Here is a 19,601-nt window from a genome sequence, read left to right on the forward strand (position 1 = left end):
AGGTTGTAAAGAATGAGGAAGACCTCAATGAATTGATACAATTTCCAGAATTTATTAAGTTAAAGAAAGACAAAGTGCAAAAGGTTATCTACTGTATAATATCTATTGTGTAAGACAGAAGAAAAAATAAAAAAGAAGAAAAAATAAGAAAGAAGGAAAAATAAGAAAATACGCATATATCTGTTCATTTCAGCTAAAAAGAAACACAGGCAAGATAAACCAGAAACTGAAATTAGATACCTACAGGGAATGTCAAGAAAGGGATGAAAAACACAAAGGAAACAGGGATAAGAGAAAGGTACTTTCCTAAATATAACTTTTTGTGTAGTCTAGACTTTGGAATCATGTTAGTGTTTTACATGCTCAAAACAGAAAAATAAATAAAATCAGCTGGGCGTAGTGGTTCACACCTGTAATCCCAGCCCGTTGGGAGGCTGAGGGGGGAGGATCATGAGGTCAGGAGATAGAGACCAGCCTGGCCAACATGGTGAAACCCCGTTTCTACTAAAAATACAAAAATTAGCTGGGCATGGTGGTGCGTGCCTGTAATCCCTTCTACTCGGGAGGCTGAGGTAGGATAATTGCTTAAACCTGGGAGTCAGAGGTTGCAGTGAGCTGAGATCGTGCCACTACACTCCAGCCTGGCGAGAGAGCGAGACTCCATCTCAAATAAATAAATAATCAACAAGGATAAGGACAATCTTTATATAAATGAAAGTTTGATACAAAAAACCCCCAAATGAATGAAACTGCTCATGAAATGAATGGCATAACCACACTGAAGGATGGTTGGGGAAAAACACAAGCAACACAAGATTAAGACCCTGTGCCCTCAGGTTACAAACCCAAACGTCCCTAACAAACAATTAACTCGAATTAAACTTAGAGTTAAATGAAAATTAGAGTCATCTAATTAGAACTCGAATTAAAATTAAAATCTAATTTTCACAGAGGCATAAATTAACAGGTCTGAAATGACTTTCGTACATTCTGCAAGGGAGCAAGTAAGAAAATATTTAATATATTGTGTAAAATGGGAGTCAGTTTTCTCATTGTCAAAGAAGGAAGTTGTGAACATAAAATACAGGATAAAATAAACCCTGTGGGCTGGGTCCAGTGGCTCACGCCTGTAATTCCAGCACTTTGGGAGGCCAAGGCGGGTGGATCACTTGAGCTCAGGAGTTCGAGACCAGCCTGGCCAACATGGTGAAGCCCCCATCTCTACTAAAAGTACAAAAAATTAGCTGGTCGTGGTGGTGGGCACCTGTAATCCCAGCTACTCAGGAGGCTGAGGCAGGAGAATCGCTTGAACCTGGGAGGCAGAAGTTGCAGTGAGCCGAGATTACAACATTGCACTCCAGCTTGGGCAACAAGAGTAAAACTCCATCTCAAAATAAATAAACAAACCCTGTGTAGAAATTTTAGTGAACTCATGGGGGTAGATAGAAAGATACTGTTGGAATGGATATAGATGAAGAAGGATATGTAGGTGTGTGTATACAAACTTATATAATGCTACTGTTATCACAGATCAAGTTCTCAGTAATATTTTTCTAGGCTCTGTATTCCATTCCACTGGTATATTTTTCTGTGCCTACTGCACTGTCCTTATAAATTCTCTTCAATATTTTTATTTTTTTATTCTTTGACATTTATTTTACCATTAGTTTGTAAGTTTCCATGACAAATCTGGTTAAGACTTTGATTTAAAATTTGTTAAACTTGCCAGGTGCTGTGGCTCATGTTTGTAATCCCAGCACTTTGGGAAGCCAAGGCAGGAAGATCACTTGAGCCCAGGAGTTCAAGACCATGCCTTGCAATGTAGTAAGACCCTGTCTCTACAAAAAATTAAAAAAAAAAAAAGTAGCTGAGTATGATGGCACATGCCTGTAGTCCCAGCTACCGGGTTGGACTGGGGTGCTGAGGCAGGAGACTCGCGTGAGCCCAGGAGGCCAAGGCTGAAGTGAGCTTTGATTGCGCCACTGAACTCTGGCCTGGGTGACAGAGTGAGAACCTGTTTCAAAAAAAGATTACATTAATAGGCGAATACAGGCAGAATTGACATATTTCATAAGATAATCCCTAAGCATTGCATATTTTTTATGCTATTGTAAATAGTATTTTTTGTTTTAACTTCCAAATGTTTGTCACTGAGTATATAAAAAGATTTCTTTTTTTCTTCTTTTTTTTTTTTTTGAGATGGAGTTTTGCTCTTGTCGCCCAGGCTGGAGTGCAGTGGTGCAATCTCAATTTACTGCAACCTCCACCTCCTGGATTCAAAAGATTCTTCCACATCAGCCTCCTGAGTAGCTGGGATTACAGGTGCTCACCACCACACCCAGCGATTTCTTTGTATTTTTAGTAGAGATGAGGTTTCACCATGTTGACCGGGCTGGTCTCAAACTCCTGACCTTAGGTGATCTACCTGCCTCGGCCTCTCAAAGTGCTGGAATTACAGGTGTAGTGAGCCACCACGCCTGGCCAATTGCATTTTTAAATATGTCAATATTGTATTCTGCAGTTCGTATTCACTCTTCCTCCACCCTTTTGCTCTATCTGGTGGTCCCTTGATGGATACATGAGGCCCACCCACGTTGGTGGGGGTGGATCTGCTTTACTCAATCTACAGCTTCAAATGCTCCTCGTTCCTGGAAACACTCCCTACAGATACACCCAAAAATGCTTAACCAGTGAGCTGTCATCCCTTAACTCAGCTGACAGCTAAAATTCACCACTACCCTTTCCAAATATTTGAGGGTTTCCCAGACTCTTTTTCTATTGATTTTTAACTTAATCCCACTGTGGGCACAGATTACGACTTGTATGGCTTAAATACTGTCCAATATATTAGGACTTGTAGGACCTGATATTGATTCTATCTTGGCAAGTGATGTGTATATTTGAAAAGAAACGCTTACACTCCTGTTACTCAGCAGCGTATTCTGTAAACGTCAATTAGGTCAAGTTGGTTAATAGTATTGTTCAAGTCTTCTATATCTTCACTGATTTTAGCTGAATTATTCTAGAAATTTACAGAAAAATTTCCTAGAACTGAGTTTAGCATGACTGCATGACTGAGAAATGATAGATAAAAACTGATATATAAAAATGAATTGTATTTTTATGTATTACCAACAGACATTTGGACATTTAGATAAAAACTTGTTACATGATGTCAAATTAAAAAATCTGGAGCTTAAGTTCACAGAACAGACAATGTTAAGAAAAATAAGAAGAAAAAATCTGGACTTGGTAAAGGGAGACTTTATTTGAAAGGATTGTTGCAAAGTGGTGGGGAGGGGCGTACTATTGCAGCAGGGAGAATGCACTGAACATAAGATCTGTTTGTCTCAGGGTTAGGCAAAGGGGTTTTCTTTTATAGGGAGGGGAAGCAAGTAAAAGACAGAAGTGGGATGAAGGGGAGTGGCATGGTGGGACAGTAGATCCAATCAGTGACTTACCCTGAGTCCAGTCTATTCTCTCCAGGGGTGGAAGGGAGGGTGAGTCAAAGTTCAGGGGTCCGGGGGTAGAAGAGAATCTAAACCAAAGTCTGGTTCATAAGCATTTTGTTCCCATTGATCACTGGGGACAGTTCAGCTAATTTACGAGGCAAAGAATGGGAACTTGGAAGGCCTGTGTCTGGCCTCGACTGGGGTCTTCAAGGGCAGCATTCATGAGTCATACCAGGAAGGATGGTTCTCTGCAGTAAACTATTTGCCAGAACACCAAAGACAAGGGATTCCTTTAAATGTGTCTATTTCCTAGGATCACAGGGTTCAGGTAAAATTCAACATTGTCAATAGACAAGAAAACGGGGGCAGGAAATGTGAAAATACAGGAAGTGCTCAGTATTGAGGATCTCAAGTGTAAAGGCATGACAGGAGGCGAGACTGAAAAGAGTAATGGTTACAGTCAAGTTTGAACATTGGAGTGCCAACCCATCAGGATTACATGACAGGCGAGTCTGTGGGCTCCAGCGCGCACCTCAGGTGGGGCTGCTCAGGCCCTCTCCTCCTAGTGAGGCCCTGTCACTGGTTCCTGGGGTTCGCCCTGATAGAGTTGCTAGATGCCTGGCAGCACCAGCTGCTGACTAGACTATGAGACAGTGTTTGTCACCAAAAGGTCAGCTCAGAGAGGCGGAATGTGGGGCAGGTGGCTCTTGTTTCAAAGCCCCCTGATGAAAGAGGTATTAGGTTGGTGCAAAGGTAATTCTGTTTTTTGCCATTAAAAGTAATGGCAGCCAGATGCAGTGGCTCACGCCTGTAATCTCAGCATTTTGGGAGTCCGAGGCAGGGGGATCACAAGGTCAGGAGTTTGAGACCAGCCTGGCCAATATGGTGAAACACTGTCTCTACTAAAAATACAAAAAGTTAGCCGGGCATGGTGGCGGGTGCCTGTGGTCTCAGCTGCTTGGGAGGCTGAGGCAGGAGAATCGCGTGAACCTGGGAGGCAGAGGTTGCAGTGAGCCAAAATCGCACCACTGCACTCCAGCCTGGGCAACAAAGCGAGACTCTGTCTCAAAAAAAAAAAAAAAAAAAAAGTAATGGCAAAAGCCAGTTACCTTTGCACCAACCTAATACTTTCTTCTCCTCAGACGGTCTGTGGCTGCATCACAGACAGCAGCCCACCTGTGCTGGAGCTGAGTACAGGAAGCTGCTGCCGAGCTGTGGGGATGGGCAGGGACTCCACTCGGAAGCCTTATGTGGCCAGGGTTTCAACACTCATCCCCAAGTGTGAGCGCTGTTTCCCGTTGGAGGGAGTGAGCCTCCTCCTCAGAATCACACGTCTTTCTGCAAGGCGGATATGCCTCACGGGTGCCTACATTTCAATGAGCAATCCTGCCTAGACTGTCTTTTCCTCAACACCTTTGCTTTCATACCAGGAACAGAAGAGAAAAGCCCAAAGCCATTAAAAATAAAGTAGCAACTAAAACATCCAAGGAAACTAAACTGCTATTAGAAGAGGAATCTCGCCCCTCAGCAATATCTAAAAACGTACTTTGAGGGAGAAACTAGAAGTCAGTCTTTCAGAGATGAGCCACCAGGAGCCAACCTGGAAGGCCTTCATGATGTAGGTGTCTACCTTGGACAAGGTTGCAGGAACAGCTGTAACCACCAGAAGAGCAGGAAGCTGTGCGGCTGAAGCCCAGTCTGAATCCACCAGGCTAAGCTGTGAGCAGGGACCAGTCAACTGCCCAGGCTCTTCCCTCCAGCTGGATCACCTCCCCGTTCCCCAGGTCTTTCCTGCCGACGCTTCTTTTATCTCAGGGTACAGCTCCCTGATAGCTCCCTGGGGAGGGGCTCCATCTTACTCATCTGTGCTGGCTACAAAGTAGGGCCTTGATGGAGGCTGGTCATCCAGACATAACCCATGCCCAGGAAGAAGCATAAAAACACTTGTACAACGAAGAGTGGTTCAATGGTCCATTCTGTTTATTCAGAACAGTAAGATAAATACACCTTAAATATTAAAAATTTTTATATACAGAAATGACCCCACTCCCCAAAAAGTTTGAAAAAATATTATCTCCTCCTCCTTTATATTGGACCCATGAAGGCAGAGCCAAGCCCTTAAGGCAGTTTCCTCAGCACAGTTTGGCCAACGCCGGAGGGAAGGTCAAGGAGGTGGAAGGAAAACGTTATGCTGAAAATCCCTTTCCAACGAGGGTGCCAAGCGCCGGTCTTGAACGAAGTACCCCGCCTCAGCATCATTTCCTGAAGCGCTTGAAGAGAGGGTGCACATGTTTGCTGGGCGCCTTGCTCCGTGATGAGTGGTACTCCATGTACACAGTGTCGTCGGCCCCGGACATAGAGCTCATGGTGCCAAAGCGCCGAGATGCCTGCCGGGAAGAGGGGACCAGCCCATGTTAGTCTCCAGAAGAAAAGACACTCCTTTTATAATATTTATAATCACAGCAAATTTTATAAGACTTACATAAATTTAATACATCATTTTAAATAATGTTTACAGATCACTTACTGTGTCTCAGGCACTGTTCTAAGCATTTGACGTGCATTATCTCCTCTAATCCTCAAAACTATTATAATCCACACCTTAAAGAAGAGGAAACTGAGACACAGAGAGATGAAGTAACCTCGCTAAGATCACATAGCTCTTAAGGAGATGGGGCTTGAACCCAGGTAGCCGGGCTTCAGACTGTTCTTAACCATAAGGCACACTGCCTCACTTAACAACAGCTTCTGAATAGTTTTTTTTTTTTTAAAGAGAGAAACAGGGTCTCCATATGTTGACCATGTTGGTCTCAAACTCCTGGACTCAACGGATCCTCCCGCCTTGGCCTCCCAAAGTGCTGGGATTCCACACATGAGCCACCATGCCTGTTCTGAACAGAATTTTTTAACAGTTAGGGCAGAAGTCCCTTAAAATCTCCTGAGACACCACCATGAGGCTTTGAATCAAGTGGAAGGACAGAAAGCTCTGGGCTTGACTCTTGGCTGTACCTGGGTTCCCATGGAGAGTGCCCCCTAGTGGGGGAGAAAAGCCTTAGGCTCAAGGGAGGGCAGCCCCTCCGCAGGGACAGCAGCTTCCTTGGCCCAGCAGTTGCTCCCCTTCTGGCTCTAATGGCAACTGAATTTCAAACGCACCTGACTGAAGTGCACTTCTCCCCTTGGAAAGGCCTGATAATTCTCCATAATGATGCTCTCACTAATTAGACCATATATTTGCTTGGCCTAGAGCAGGCATATTTGTAGAATAAATGAAAGGTTGAGTATTTTCACAGAACATTTTTCAAAGTATTGAAGCTACCACAAGAGTGGACCTCAGAGCTGTCTTAGGGGCTAGAGGGCTCAGCTTTATCACTGAGGAGGAACCAGAGAACTGTGTGCCCACGACCAGGAATGGCAGCCCTGTGTGGGGAACTACAGGCCCCGGCCCATCACGCTCCCTCCAGTCGCCACCAAGTTGAGCTGGGGTCACCTGCTTGCCATCCTGGGCTTCAACGTCAAGATCTAACGAATACTCGTGTGAGTAAAGCAGGAGACAGTCACAGCCACTGCGAGCTCAGCTGCAGGCAACAGGACCAGGCACACACACCAGAAGGGCAACAAGGATTGTTTCTACTCATCTCTTCCGTGTTTTCCAACATTTCCCAAAAAATCCCATGGGCCCATCCAGGGGCCCACAGACTACATGTCTGTGTCTGTGTCTACAAACGCTGCCAGTGGGAGCACTGACACCTGGACCCTCCTCACCCATTTACTCACCTGGCTGGATCTGGAGCCAAATTCCCCAGCCACCACCTCCTCCTCGGCATCCAGGTCAGTGGCTGCCAGGACCTTCTGTAAGAGCTGCTGCTGCTCTTCTTTCGTCGAAAATGCCAAATCTTCCTCCTCCATGCCAGCAAGCTTCGTGATCACCTGCAAAGCCCAAGCCAGCAGACATGCTCCCTTCTGCTCTCTCCCCTCAACCCTCCTCTGCCTTCTCCTGGGTCCACCTGCTCTGTTCACTTCCCTCCCCAGGCCCAGCCACTGTGGTGGCCAACAATGGAGAGCTTCTCCCTAGAATTCCAGAGACCAGCATCAGGAGCCGCTTTTAACACAGAGCTTGACTAATGATCTCAAGACCGGAGGGACATGGGAATTTCAGAGAAATCTGCCCCCAACACATAGCATCTAAATGACCATGTATGGAAGATCAACAGGAAGAATCTCAGTAAGTTTAAAAGGCTCCTTCGGGTAGCCTTCACATCTTGGAGCAGGCAAAGGAAGGGACAAGAGACTGGAAGGCACGTGCTGTGGCCCTTTGAGAAGGTCCCTGGCATCTGCTGTGCCCAGCAACTGGGGCTTCCAGCAGGAATGAGCACATGAAAATGAAAATGATAGGATATCAGGAAGATATTTACAGAACTTCTCTGAAGGAGTAAGAACAGCATGGTGGAGACTGGGTTTTCATTTCTATGGGGATAACTTACACAAGGGCTCCCTATCCCTGCAGAAAACTTGGGCTGATTCTGTAAAGGGAACTCTCCTTCCCTCCAATTCTCATAACGTTAATTAAAGGAAAATTCCTAGAAGTAAGGATCTGAGTCCTTCTGGGCAGGGATCCAGAGTATAGACAATGTGCACGTCTGTCCAGGGCCCAGCCCCTCCAGGTCATGATCTGGGAACTCCAACGACTGCTCCTCAACAGGCAGCACCGAAGACACAGCTCCAACCAACACAAACTACTAAGGTATGGTACTGTGCCTTTTTGTCGAGGTCACCTTTCAAAGAATTCAGAGCAGCTCTTTCTGACTTGGTGCTCCTCTTACCCTCACAGCTTGGCAGGAATCAGGAGGCAGGAATGCCGTTACCAGCAGGGATTTTCATGGATGGATAAAACGGTCACAATGCAAATCCTCCAAAAAACTGGGCTCAAAACCCAATCATCTTGTCCTCTAGGCCAGCATGAGGTCTGAAAAGTGTCACTGCCTCTAGCTGAAAGAGGGGAGGCGAGACAACCCTGTCCTCCTAAGGCCAATAATGGGAATTCTCACCAATGCATAAAGAGACACATTAAAAATGTATCTAAAAGGCAGTCTGCATTGCAGTCTTTTGCAATCAAGAACTTGGGAGTCTGATGTTCTAGGGATGTCCTTTTAGTGGACCATAGGGGTAATTTAATTCCCCTACTTCTAGAACCCTCCATCTATCCCCCAAATATAAAGCTCTTCTGGACACCAAATACTGACATAAAAATAATATTTGTGTAACAGGAAAGAAAGCAAATGCCTCAGCCAATGAAACTCAGCCAAAGCTTTAGAATTTTCCAATTATTAAAATACCTGATTTGTAGTACAGGGATGGCTCTGATGTTTGGGAGGCAAACTGAGGCACACGAAGGCCTGGAGCTTACCAGCGGATGAAAGGAAGAGCTCTCGTAGCTACCTGGAGAGGCATCCCTGAGAAAGCAGCCCTGCGGGGCTCAGACTCACACAGTGCTGGCCTTAGTACCGTGGCACCTCAGTCCTGCCAGGACGGCACACTTCCCGCCAACAGCTGCCCTCAGTGATTCATGCAGAGATAAAGGGAGTTTGAGGCAAGGCTTCTAATCCCCTAATGCTTGGTGCCTGCCTGCTGACAGTGGTCCTCACTTCTCCTGGAGGCCAGGGTACCGAGAAGGCCTCGGTCCTAGTCTAACCAGAGGCCAAATGGATATGTACCTTGAAGCTATAACCTTGATCTACCAAGAATCTCTGCCGCTTGGTTGAGTAAGCCATTTCCTGTGTGTCCTGGGATACCAGTGAGTAGAAAAAGGCATTGTACTCCTCTGCAACCATCCCTGCGGGAAAAAATGAGAAAAGGAAAGAAAGAAGACAACATTAGCCATTAGAATGCCAAGAGCTCAGGGTCCCAGGTTCAAAAGCAAGCACTGCAGTGGAAAAGCCCTGCACTTGGGGTTACCGCCTGAACTTGGCATGGGATTCCATCAAAATTTAGAAGTCTTTTATGCTTCCAAGGACACTATCAAGAAAGTGAAAAAACAATCCACAGAACAAAAAAAAATGTGGAAAGCATGTATCTGATAAGAGATTTGTATCTAGGTTATATAAAAAACTATTGAAACAAGACAAATTAATTATAAAATGGGCAAAGAATATGAACAGATTATTTCTCCAAAAACAATATAAAAAGAGCCAATAAGCACAGGAAAAGATGCTCCACACCATCAATCACCACGGAAATGCAACTCAAAACCACAGTGAAATTATCACCTCACCCCTACAAGGGTGGCTAGAATCAAAAAAGCAGATAACTGCCATTGTTGTCAAGGATGTGGAAAAACTAGAACCCTCATGCATTGCTGCTGAGAACGCAAATGATGTGGCTGCTTTGGAAAATAGTCTGGCAGTTCATCAAAATGTTAAACACAATGTTATAACCACATGACCTGGCAATTCCACTTCCAGGCATAAATCCAAGAGAAATGAAACTATATCCACACAAAAATTTGTACATGAATTTCACAGCAGAATTCTTCTAAGAGCCAAAAAGTGGAAACAGCCCAAATGTCCATCAACAGACGTGTGGGTAAATAAAATGTGGTGTGTCCATGGAATCGAATATTATTTAGCAATAAAAAAGAATGAAATACTGACAGATGCTACAATATGGATAATTTTTTGAAAACATTATGCTGCCGGGTGTGGTGGCTCAGACCTGTAATCCCAGCACATTGGGAGGCCGAGGTGGGCGTGGATCACTCGAGATCAGGAGTTTGAGACCAGCCTGGCCAACATGGTGAAACTGTCTCTACTAAAAATACAAAAATTAGCCAGGCATGGTGGCTCATGCCTATAATTCCAGCTACGTGGGAGGCTGAGGCAGGAGAATCCCTTGAACCTGTGAGGCAGTGGTTACAGTGGGCCAAGTACTCCAGCCTGGGCAACAGAGCGAGATTCCATCTCAAAAAAAAAAAAAAAAAAAAAGAAAACATTATGTTAAGTGAAAAGAAACCAGTCACAGAAGGCCCCAAATGGTTTGATTCCATTTACATGAAATGTACAGAAAAGGCCTACAGACATGAAAGTAAATTAGAGGCTGCCTAGGGCTGGGGGTAGGGAACAAGAGGAAATTAGGAGTGGCTGTGCATGGATGAGGGTTTCTTTTGGGAGCTCATGAGAATATTCTGAACATGAATTGTGGCGATAGTTGCACAACTTTGTGAACATGGTATTTCCTAGGTTTTCTTCGAGGATCCTTATAGTTTGAGGTCTTACATTTATGTCTTTAATCCATTATGAGTTGCTTTTTATATGTGACAGGCAGGGGTCCAGTTTCATCCTTTTGCATACAGTTAGTCAGTTTCCCCAGCACTATTTATTTGAATAAAGAGTACCTTTCCCACTGCATATTTTTGCCAGTTCAACAAAATTGGCACAGATATGCAGTGGGGAAGGTACTCCTTATACTTAGTTGGCTGCAAGTATATGACATTATTTCTGGGCTCTCTATTCTGTTCCATTGGTCTATGTGTCTGTTTTGTACCAGTACCATGCTGTTTTGGTTACTGCAAGCCCTGTAGCATAGTTTGAAGTTGGATACTGTGAAGCCTTTGGCTTTGTTCCTTTTGCTTAGGCTTGCTTTGGCTATTCAGGTGCTTTTGTGGTTCCAAATGAATTTTGTAAGTTTTTTTCTAATTCTGTGAAAAATGATGTTGGCAATTTGATAGAATAGTGTTGAATCTGTAGATTGTTTTGGGCAGCTTGGCAATTTTAATGACATTGTTTCTTTCAATCCTCCAGCATAGAATGTTTTTCCATTTGTTTCTGTCACCTATGATTTATTTCAGGAGTGTTCTGTAGTTATTCCTAGGTTTTGTCTTTTGTTTTTACAGCTATTATAAATTGGATTGTGTTCTTGATTTGGCTCTCAGCTTGAATGTTACTGGTGTATAGAAATGCTACTGATTTTTGTACACAGATTTTGAATTCTAAAACCTTACTCAGTTGCCTATCAGGTCTAGGAGCCTTTTGGTGGAGTCTTTAGGGTTTTCTAGGTATAGAATCATCTCATTAGGAAGACAGATAATTTAACTTTCTTTTTCCCTATCTGGATGCCTTTTATTTCTTTATCTTGCTAGATCAGTATGGGTAGAACTTTTAGTACTATGTTGAATAGGAGTGGTGAGGGTGGGCTCTGTCTTGTTCCAGTTCTTTTTTTTTTTTGGGGGGGGACGGAATCTCACTCTATCGCCCAGACTGGAGTGCAGTGGCGTGATCTCAGCTCATTGCAAGCTCTGCCTCCCGGGTTCACACCATTCTCCTGCCTCAGCCTCCCAAGCAGCTGGGACTACGGGCACCTGCCACCATGCCCGGCTAATTCTTTGTATTTTTAGTAGGGATGGGGTTTCACCATGTTAGCCAGGATGGTCTCAATCTCATGACCTCGTGATCCACCCACCTCGGCCTCCCAAAGTGCTGGGATTACAGGTGTGAGCCACGCGCCCGGCTGTCTTGTTCCAGTTCTTAAAGGGAATGCTTCCAGCTTTTGCTTGTTTAGTATGATGTTGGCTGTGTCTGTCATAGATGGCTTTTATTATTGTGAGATATGTTCCTTCGATGCCATTTGTTGAGAGTTTTTATCATGAAAGAATGTTGAATTTTATCAAAAGCTTTTTCTAGGCCGGGCATGGTGGCTCACGCCTGTAATCCTAGCACTTTGGGAGGCTGAGGTAGGTGGATCACCTGAGGTCAGGCCTTCTAGACCAGCACTGCCAACAGGGCAAAACCCTATCTCTACTAAAAATACAAAATTAGCTGGGCATGGTGGTGCATGCCTGTAGTCCCAGCTACTTGGGAGGCTGAGGCAGGAGAATAGTTTCAATCTGGGAGATGGAGGTTGCAGTGAGCCAAGATTGCACCATTGCACCACTCCAGCCTGGGCAACAAGAGCGAGACTCCGCCTCAAAAAAAAAACAAAAAACAAAAAACAAAAAATGAAACACCTTTTCCTGTGTCTATTAGGATGATTATATGCTTTTCATTTTTAATTCTGTTTATGTGGTGAATCACATTTATTGATTTCCACATGTTGAACCAACCTTGCATTCCAGAAATAAAGCCTATTTGTGGTGAATTAACTTTTTGATATGCCACTGGATTTGCTTTGTCAGCATTTTGTTGCAGATTTTTGCATCTATGTTCATCAGGAATACTGGCCTGTAGTTTTATTTTTTGTGTGTTTGCCAGATTTTGGTATCAGGATGATACTGGTTTCATAGTATGAGTTAGGGTGAAGTCCCTCAATTTTTTTGAATAGTTTCAGTAGAACTGCATACATCTGGTTTAGGACTTTTTTAGTTGGTAGATTTTTTTTTTTTTTTTTTTTTTTTGAGGTGGAGTCTCACTCTGTTGCCCAGGCTGGAGTGCAGTGGCACCATCTCCGATCACTGCAACCTCCACCTCCTGGGTTTAAGCAATTCTCCTGCCTTAGCCTCCCACGTGGCTGGGATTACAGGCACACACCACCAAACCCAGCTAGTTTTGTATTTTCAGTAGAGACAAGGTTTCACCATGTTGGTCAGGCTGGTATGGAACTCCTGACCTCAGGTGATCCACCTGCCTCAGCCTCCCAAAGTGCTGGGATTAGAGGTGTGAGCCATCATGCCTGGGCCATATTTTTTAAAAATTACTGATTCAATTTCTCCTTATTGATCTGTTCAGGGTTTCAATTAATTCCTGATTCAAACTTGGGAAGTTGCATGTTTCCAGGAATTTATCTATTTCCTCTAGATTTACTAGTTTGTGTGCACAGAGGTATTTGTAAGTCTCTGAGAATCTTTTGTATTTCTGGGGATCAGCTGGGAAGAAACGGGGTTTCTCCATGTTGGTCAGGCTGGTCTTAAACTCCTATGATCTGTCTGCCTTGGCCTCCCAAAAGTGCTGGGATTACAGGTGTGAGTTGCTGCACCTGGCCTTATTTATCTTTTCAAAGAACCAGCTTTTTGTTTCACTGATCCTTTGTATTGTTTTTGGGTCTGAATTTCATTTAGTTCTGCTCTGATTTTAGTTATTTCTTTTCTTCGGCTAGTTTGGGGGGTTAGCTTTTTAAAATTTTTCTAGTTCCTTCAGGTGAAATGTCAAATTAATTTGAGATCTTTCTATCTTCTCGACGTAGGTGTTCATTGCTATAAACTTTCCTAACATTACCTTTGCTGTACCCCAGATATTTGGTATGTTGTATCTGTTTTCATTTGTTTCAAATAATTTTTGATTCCTGCCTTAATTTGTTTAACCAAAAGTCATTCAGGAGCAAGTTGTTTAGTTTCCATGTAATTGTGTGGGTTTTTTTTTTTTCCCTTTTCTTTTCTCTTTTTAGAGATGGGGTCTCTTTATGTTGCCCAGAATGGTCGTGAACTCCTGAGTTCAAATCATCCTCCCACTTTGGCCTCCCAAAGTGCTGGGATTACAGGCATGCACCACTGTGCTGGCCAATTGTGTGGTTTTGAGAGTTCCTCCTGGTACTGATTTCTACTTTTATTCCACTGTGATCCAAGAATATGCTCGGTATGATTTCAACTTTTTTGAATTTATTGAGACTTTAATAAAGTCGAGCCTAAAGTCTCACATTGCTTTGTGGTCAAACACATGAATAACTTTTTTTTTTTTTTTTTTTAATTGTGACAGAGTCTTGCTCTGTTGCCCAGGCTGGAGTGCAGTGGCATGATGTCAGCTCACTGCAACCTCTGCCTCCCAGCTTCAAGCCAGTTCTCCTGCCTCAGCCTCCCGAGTAGCTGGGACTACAGGCGCACGCTGCCACACCCGGCTAATTTTTGTATTTTAGTAGAGATGGGGTGTCACCGTGTTGCCCAGGCTGGTTGCAAACTCCTGAGCTCAGGCAATCTGCTGGCCTCAGCCTCCCAAAGCACTGGGATTACAGGCGTGAGCCACCCCACCCGGCCCACGTGATCAATCTTAAGAGTATATTCTGGGGGCAGATGAGAATATATATTCTGGGGTTGTTGGGTAGAGTATTATGTAGATGCCTATTAGGTCCAATTGTTCAAGTCCAGAATTTGTCAGTTTTCTGCCTCTATAATCTGTCTAATGCTGTCAGTGGGGTGTCAAAATCTCCTACCACTATTGTGTGGCTGTCTAAGCCTTTTCCTAGCTCTAGAAGTACTTGTTTTATGAATCTGGGTGCTCCAATGTTGAGTGCATATATATTCAGGATAGTTAAGTCTTCTTGTTGAATTGAACCATTTATCATTGTGTAATGACCTTTTTGTCCTTTTTTAATGTGGTTGATTTAAAGTCTGTTTTATCTGATGTAAGAATAGTGACCCCCTGCCCCACTCTTTTTTTTCATTTGTGTGATAGATTTTTCCCTATCCCTTTACTTTGAGCCTATGGGTCCTGTTACATGTGAGACAGGTGTCTTGAAGACAGCAGAAGGCTAGGTCTTGTTTTTAATCCAATTTGCTACTCCATGTCTTTTAGGTAGGGTGTTTAGGTTGTTTACATTCAAGATTCATATTGATACATGAGGCTTTATTTCTATCATGGTGTCATTAGCTGGTTGCTCTGTAGTTTTGATTGTGTAGTTGCTTTACAGGGTCTGTGGGCTATGTGCTTACATGTCTTTCTGTGGTAGCAGGTGTCACCATTCTTTCATTTCCATGTTTAAAACTCTCAAGCATCTCTTATAGGGCCAGTCTGGTGGTAACAAATTCTTTTAGCAATTGCTTGTCTGGGAAAGATTTTATTTCTTCTTTGCTTATGAAGCTTAGTTTGGCAGGATATGAAATTCTTGGTTAGGATTTCTTTTCCTTTTTTTTTTTTTTTTTTTTTTGAGACGGAGTCTCGCTCTGTCACCCAGGCTGGAGTGCTGTGGCCGGATCTCAGCTCACTGCAAGCTCCGCCTCCCGGGTTCACGCCATTCTCCTGCCTCAGCCTCCCAGGTAGCTGGGACTACAGGCGCCGCCACGTTGCCCGGCTATTTTTTTGTAGTTTTTAGTAGAGACGGGGTTTCACCGTATTAGCCAGGATGGTCTCGATCTCCTGACCTCGTGATCTGCCTGTCTCGGCCTCCCAAAGTGCTGGGATTACAGGCTTGAGCCACCGCGCCCGGCCTATTTTTTTCTTAAAGAGACTGGGTCTCATTATGGTTTTTTGGTTTTTGTTTTTTTGTTTTGAGGTGGAGTCTTGCTGTTGTTGCCGAGGCTGGAGTGCAATGGCACAATCTCAGCTCACTGAAACCTTTGCCTCCTGGGTTTCAGCAATTCTCCTGCCTCAGCCTCCTGAGTAGCTGAGATTATAGGCGCCCGCCACCATGCCCAGCTAATTTTTGTATTTTTAATGGAGACGGGGTTTCACCATGTTGGCCAGGCTGGTCTCGAACTCCTGACCTCAGGTGATCCACCTGCCTCAGCTTCCCAAAGTGCTGGGATTACAGGTGTGAGCCACTGTGCCTGGCCTGCTTTTTTTTTCCTTTTAAACAGGGTCTTGTGTTGTTGCCTAAGCTGGAGTGCCATGGTGGGATGTCAGATCACTGCAACCTCTGCCTCCCAGACTAAAGCGATTCTCTTGCCTCAGACTCCCGAGTGGCTGGGACTACAGGCGCACACCACCACACCTGACTAATTGTATTTTTTGTAGGAACGGGGTTTCGTCATGTTGCCCAGACTGGTCTCGAACTCCTGAGTTCAAGCAATCTGTCTACCTTGGCCTCCCAAAGTGCTGGGATTACAGGTGTGAGCCGCCGTGCCTGGCCAGGATTTCTTTCCTTTTCCTTTTTTTTTTTGAGACGGAGTCTCGCTCTGTCGCCAGGGCTGGAGTGCAGTGGCGGGATCTCAGCTCACTGCAAGCTCCGCCTCCCGGGTTTACGCCATCTTTTCTTTTCTTTAAAAATGCTAAAAAACAGTCCCCCAATCTCTTCTGACTAGTAAAGTTTCTGCTGAGAAGTCTGCTGTTAACATAATGAGTTATATGACCCTTTTCTCTAGCTGTCTTTAAGATTCTTTTGTATTGACCTTGGAAAGTCTGACGGCTATGTGCTCTGGGGATGATCATCTTGTACAGTAAGATGATTCATTCTCACCATGGATCTTAGCAACCTTAGCATAAGATTTTTATTCCCTTTCCTAAATAACTTTTACCTTTTCACTTTAAGAAAGCACTTTACAGCTTCTCTTGGCCATATCTGAATTGCTAGCATAGTTACACTTGTGCTTTGGGGCCATTAGTAAGATAAGGGTTACCTGAAAACAAGCACTGAGACACAGTGACAGTCCATGACAACTGAGATGGCTACTAAGTGACTAATGGGTGGGGAGAATTTAAGCAAGAATATGCTGCACAAAGCAAGAATTCACATCCTGGATGCTACTCAGAATAGTGTGTAATTTAAAGCTTACGAACTGTTTTATTTCTGGAATTTTCCATTTAATATTTTTAGACTACAGTTGACCACGGGTAATTGAATGTGGAAAGGAAAATTGCAGATATGGGGGGACTACTGTTTTAAGAAACTAGGACAGAAAATTTTGTAGCCTGAAAGACTTGATCCTTCAGGAAAATCTGAACATTTCTGCTTTGTAGTTCAAATGTCAGTAGGTTAAGCATACTGCCCTTGAATGTAATTGTTTCTCAGTCTTAGAAGAGCTCAGACATGCAAAGACAGGAGCCAAGTGTCTTATGTTAGTGTTTTGAGTAAGAAAACAACTCTATTCATTTTTTTGTTGTTGTTGTTGTTGAGACAGTCTCACTCTGTTGCCCAGGCTGGAGTGCAGTGGTGTGATCTCGGCTCACTACAAGCCCCACCTCCCGGGTTCACACCATTCTCCTGCCTCAGCCTCCTGAGTAGCTGGGACCACAGGCATCCGCCACCACGGCAGGCTAATTTTTTGTATTTTTAGTAGAGACAGGGTTTCACCATGTTAGCCAGGATGGTCCCGATCTCCTGACCTCGTGATCCGCCCGCCTCAGCCTCCGAGGATTACAGGCGTGAGCCACCGTGCCCGGCCTTCTATTCACATTTAAAGGAGTTTTTAAGGCTGGGCACGGTGGCTCACACCTATAATCCCGGCACTTTGGGAGGCCAAGGTGGGTGGATCACTAGAGACAAGCCTGGCCAAAATGGTGAAATCCCATCTTTACTAAAAATACAAAAAAATTAGCTGGACATGGTGGTGCATGCCTATAGTTCCAGCTATTCGGGAGGCTGAGGCAGGTGAATCACACTTGAACTCAGTAGATAGAGGTTGCAGTGAGTCAAGATTGTGCCACTGCACTCCAGCCTGGGTGACAGAATGAGACTGTCTCAATCAATCAATCAGTCAACCAATAAAGGAGTTTTCAAATTAGAGTAAGGAATAAGTAATGAATTATGTTCACATTTACTAGCAGATCATATTCCTGTCAGTTTATAAAAGCTACTATCTCAGCCTCCCAAGTAGCTGGAACCACAGGCACACACCACCACACCCAGCTAGTTTTATTTTTTGTAGAGATGGGGTCTCGCTCCATTGCCCAAGATGGTCTCAAACTCCTGGGCTCAAGCTGTCCTCCTGCCTTGGCCTCCCAAAGTGCTGGGATTATAGGTGTGAGCCACTGTGTCCAGCCAGTCCACTACATTTTATGATTCATAAGCTCAATCCTCACAGAAGTCTTGGCAAGATAGATTGTCACCCCCACTTTGGATGGGAAAACCAAGGCTCAGAGGAGCAAATAATTTGCCCAAGGTGACACAGCTGGTCTGGTGCCCGAGTCCATGCTATTTCTAGTCCATGCTATCTGCCTCATCTCCATTTTAAATACAAGCTCCTAGATGCTTCTTAAACACATTTGAATGCAGTACAATTCTAACATATGCCCACTAATCTTGTCATTTTCAAACATCCCAGCAGTCCAGATGCCTCCTTGAATAAGCAAATTCCTTGAGGACAGGGCCTGTGTCCTTGTCTCAGGATGTGCCCTGGTCCCAGTAAGACAGATATGGCCACCTCTTAGCAAGAGTGTCAGTCCCTGCCACGCCCACAATGACGGTCTGGGCCCTTTTACTGCAGTAAGCAAGCACAGGGGTGCCACGCCTCCTCAGAAAAGGTCTTAGGAATGCGGATTCGCACCTCCTCACTCACTGTGCTTGCCCTGCCCCTGCTGCAAGCTGCCACCAGGGCAGCACTCTGCACAGGTTATGAATGATGTGTCCATTGTGTGTCTGCCCATGCTGCTCCTACCAAACCTTTCCCTGCCTCCTGTTCAAGTTCCAGAAGCAGCTTCCAGCTCCTCCACTTACACTGCTGGCCCAGCTCTGTTTTCTCCCTTCCACATCTACCCCATAAGCACTGCCTCGCCCTGGCTCCCTCTTACCATCTACCAACACAGCTGCACGGTGTACAGAGCACATCTGTGTGGATTCCATGCCGCTGTCATGGAAAACACCTGCATATTCACCCCCAAGGCATGAAAAATAATGATGCGCATAAGGATCTAGGTCTTTGCTTTGGGATCCCCTCCCTCCAGAGTCTATTTAGCCCCAGGGCACATGGCAGCTCTCACCCCTATTGTCTTCCTAACTCAAGTGTTTTAAGAGGAGCCACCTCCTGCAACAGAAGACGAAAGGCCACTTTACCTTTTTTAGCTCGAAGTACTCGCCCTAGTCTTTGGGCTTCCTGACGCCTGGAGCCACCATGGGATGAGATCTGAATGAGGACATTTGCTTCTGGCAGATCAAAGGATGTGTCACCTACCTACAGAAACAAATCAGAAGATTTTTATATATGAGGAAAAAAAAAATCAACTCAAACCATCCCTGAGCTTGGCCTGCGCAAGTTTGTGCTGACACCCACCCCCATCATCAAGGGACACCAGGAACCAGGACAAAGGCTGCCGCGCCACACAGGATCCAAAATTTAAATAAGTTCTGTAGACAACTTTGAAACATAATCACTCTTTTATCCTCTTTGTACCAGGGTCTATCTGATACAGGCAGAGAGGTGAAGCAATAAACCTCAGAAAGGCATCTCAGGGTCTCCAGGACCTTGTGTGAGTTCTCCTAAGAGTCATCCTAAAGAATTAATCCCAGGCATCAGTGACATTCAGAGTGCTGGGTGCCAGGAGCCCAGAGATGAGAGGGCCCTTCAACAGAGACTGACTTTGA

The 19,601-nt window shown here is 44.6% G+C and overlaps 1 protein-coding gene across 2 annotated transcripts in view; it reads right to left on the reverse strand.

Moving 5' to 3' along the window:
* Positions 1-5,411: 5,411 nt before the first annotated feature.
* ERCC3 (ERCC excision repair 3, TFIIH core complex helicase subunit) overlaps positions 5,412-19,601 on the reverse strand; it is a 37,387-nt gene continuing 23,197 nt past the window's right edge. For both annotated transcript variants that reach the window (XM_033231855.1, XM_033231856.1), the window contains exons 12-15: positions 19,074-19,191; positions 9,164-9,282; positions 7,227-7,379; positions 5,412-5,839 (exon numbers count right to left, since the gene is read on the reverse strand). In XM_033231855.1, the coding sequence (XP_033087746.1) occupies positions 5,708-5,839; positions 7,227-7,379; positions 9,164-9,282; positions 19,074-19,191 (522 nt within the window). In that variant the 3' untranslated portion in view covers positions 5,412-5,707. The remainder of the gene's footprint in view (positions 5,840-7,226; positions 7,380-9,163; positions 9,283-19,073; positions 19,192-19,601) is intronic.

The sequence above is a fragment of the Trachypithecus francoisi genome, unplaced genomic scaffold (genome assembly GCF_009764315.1).
Source record: "Trachypithecus francoisi isolate TF-2019V2 unplaced genomic scaffold, Tfra_2.0 Lachesis_group13, whole genome shotgun sequence".
NCBI lineage: Eukaryota > Metazoa > Chordata > Mammalia > Primates > Cercopithecidae > Trachypithecus > Trachypithecus francoisi.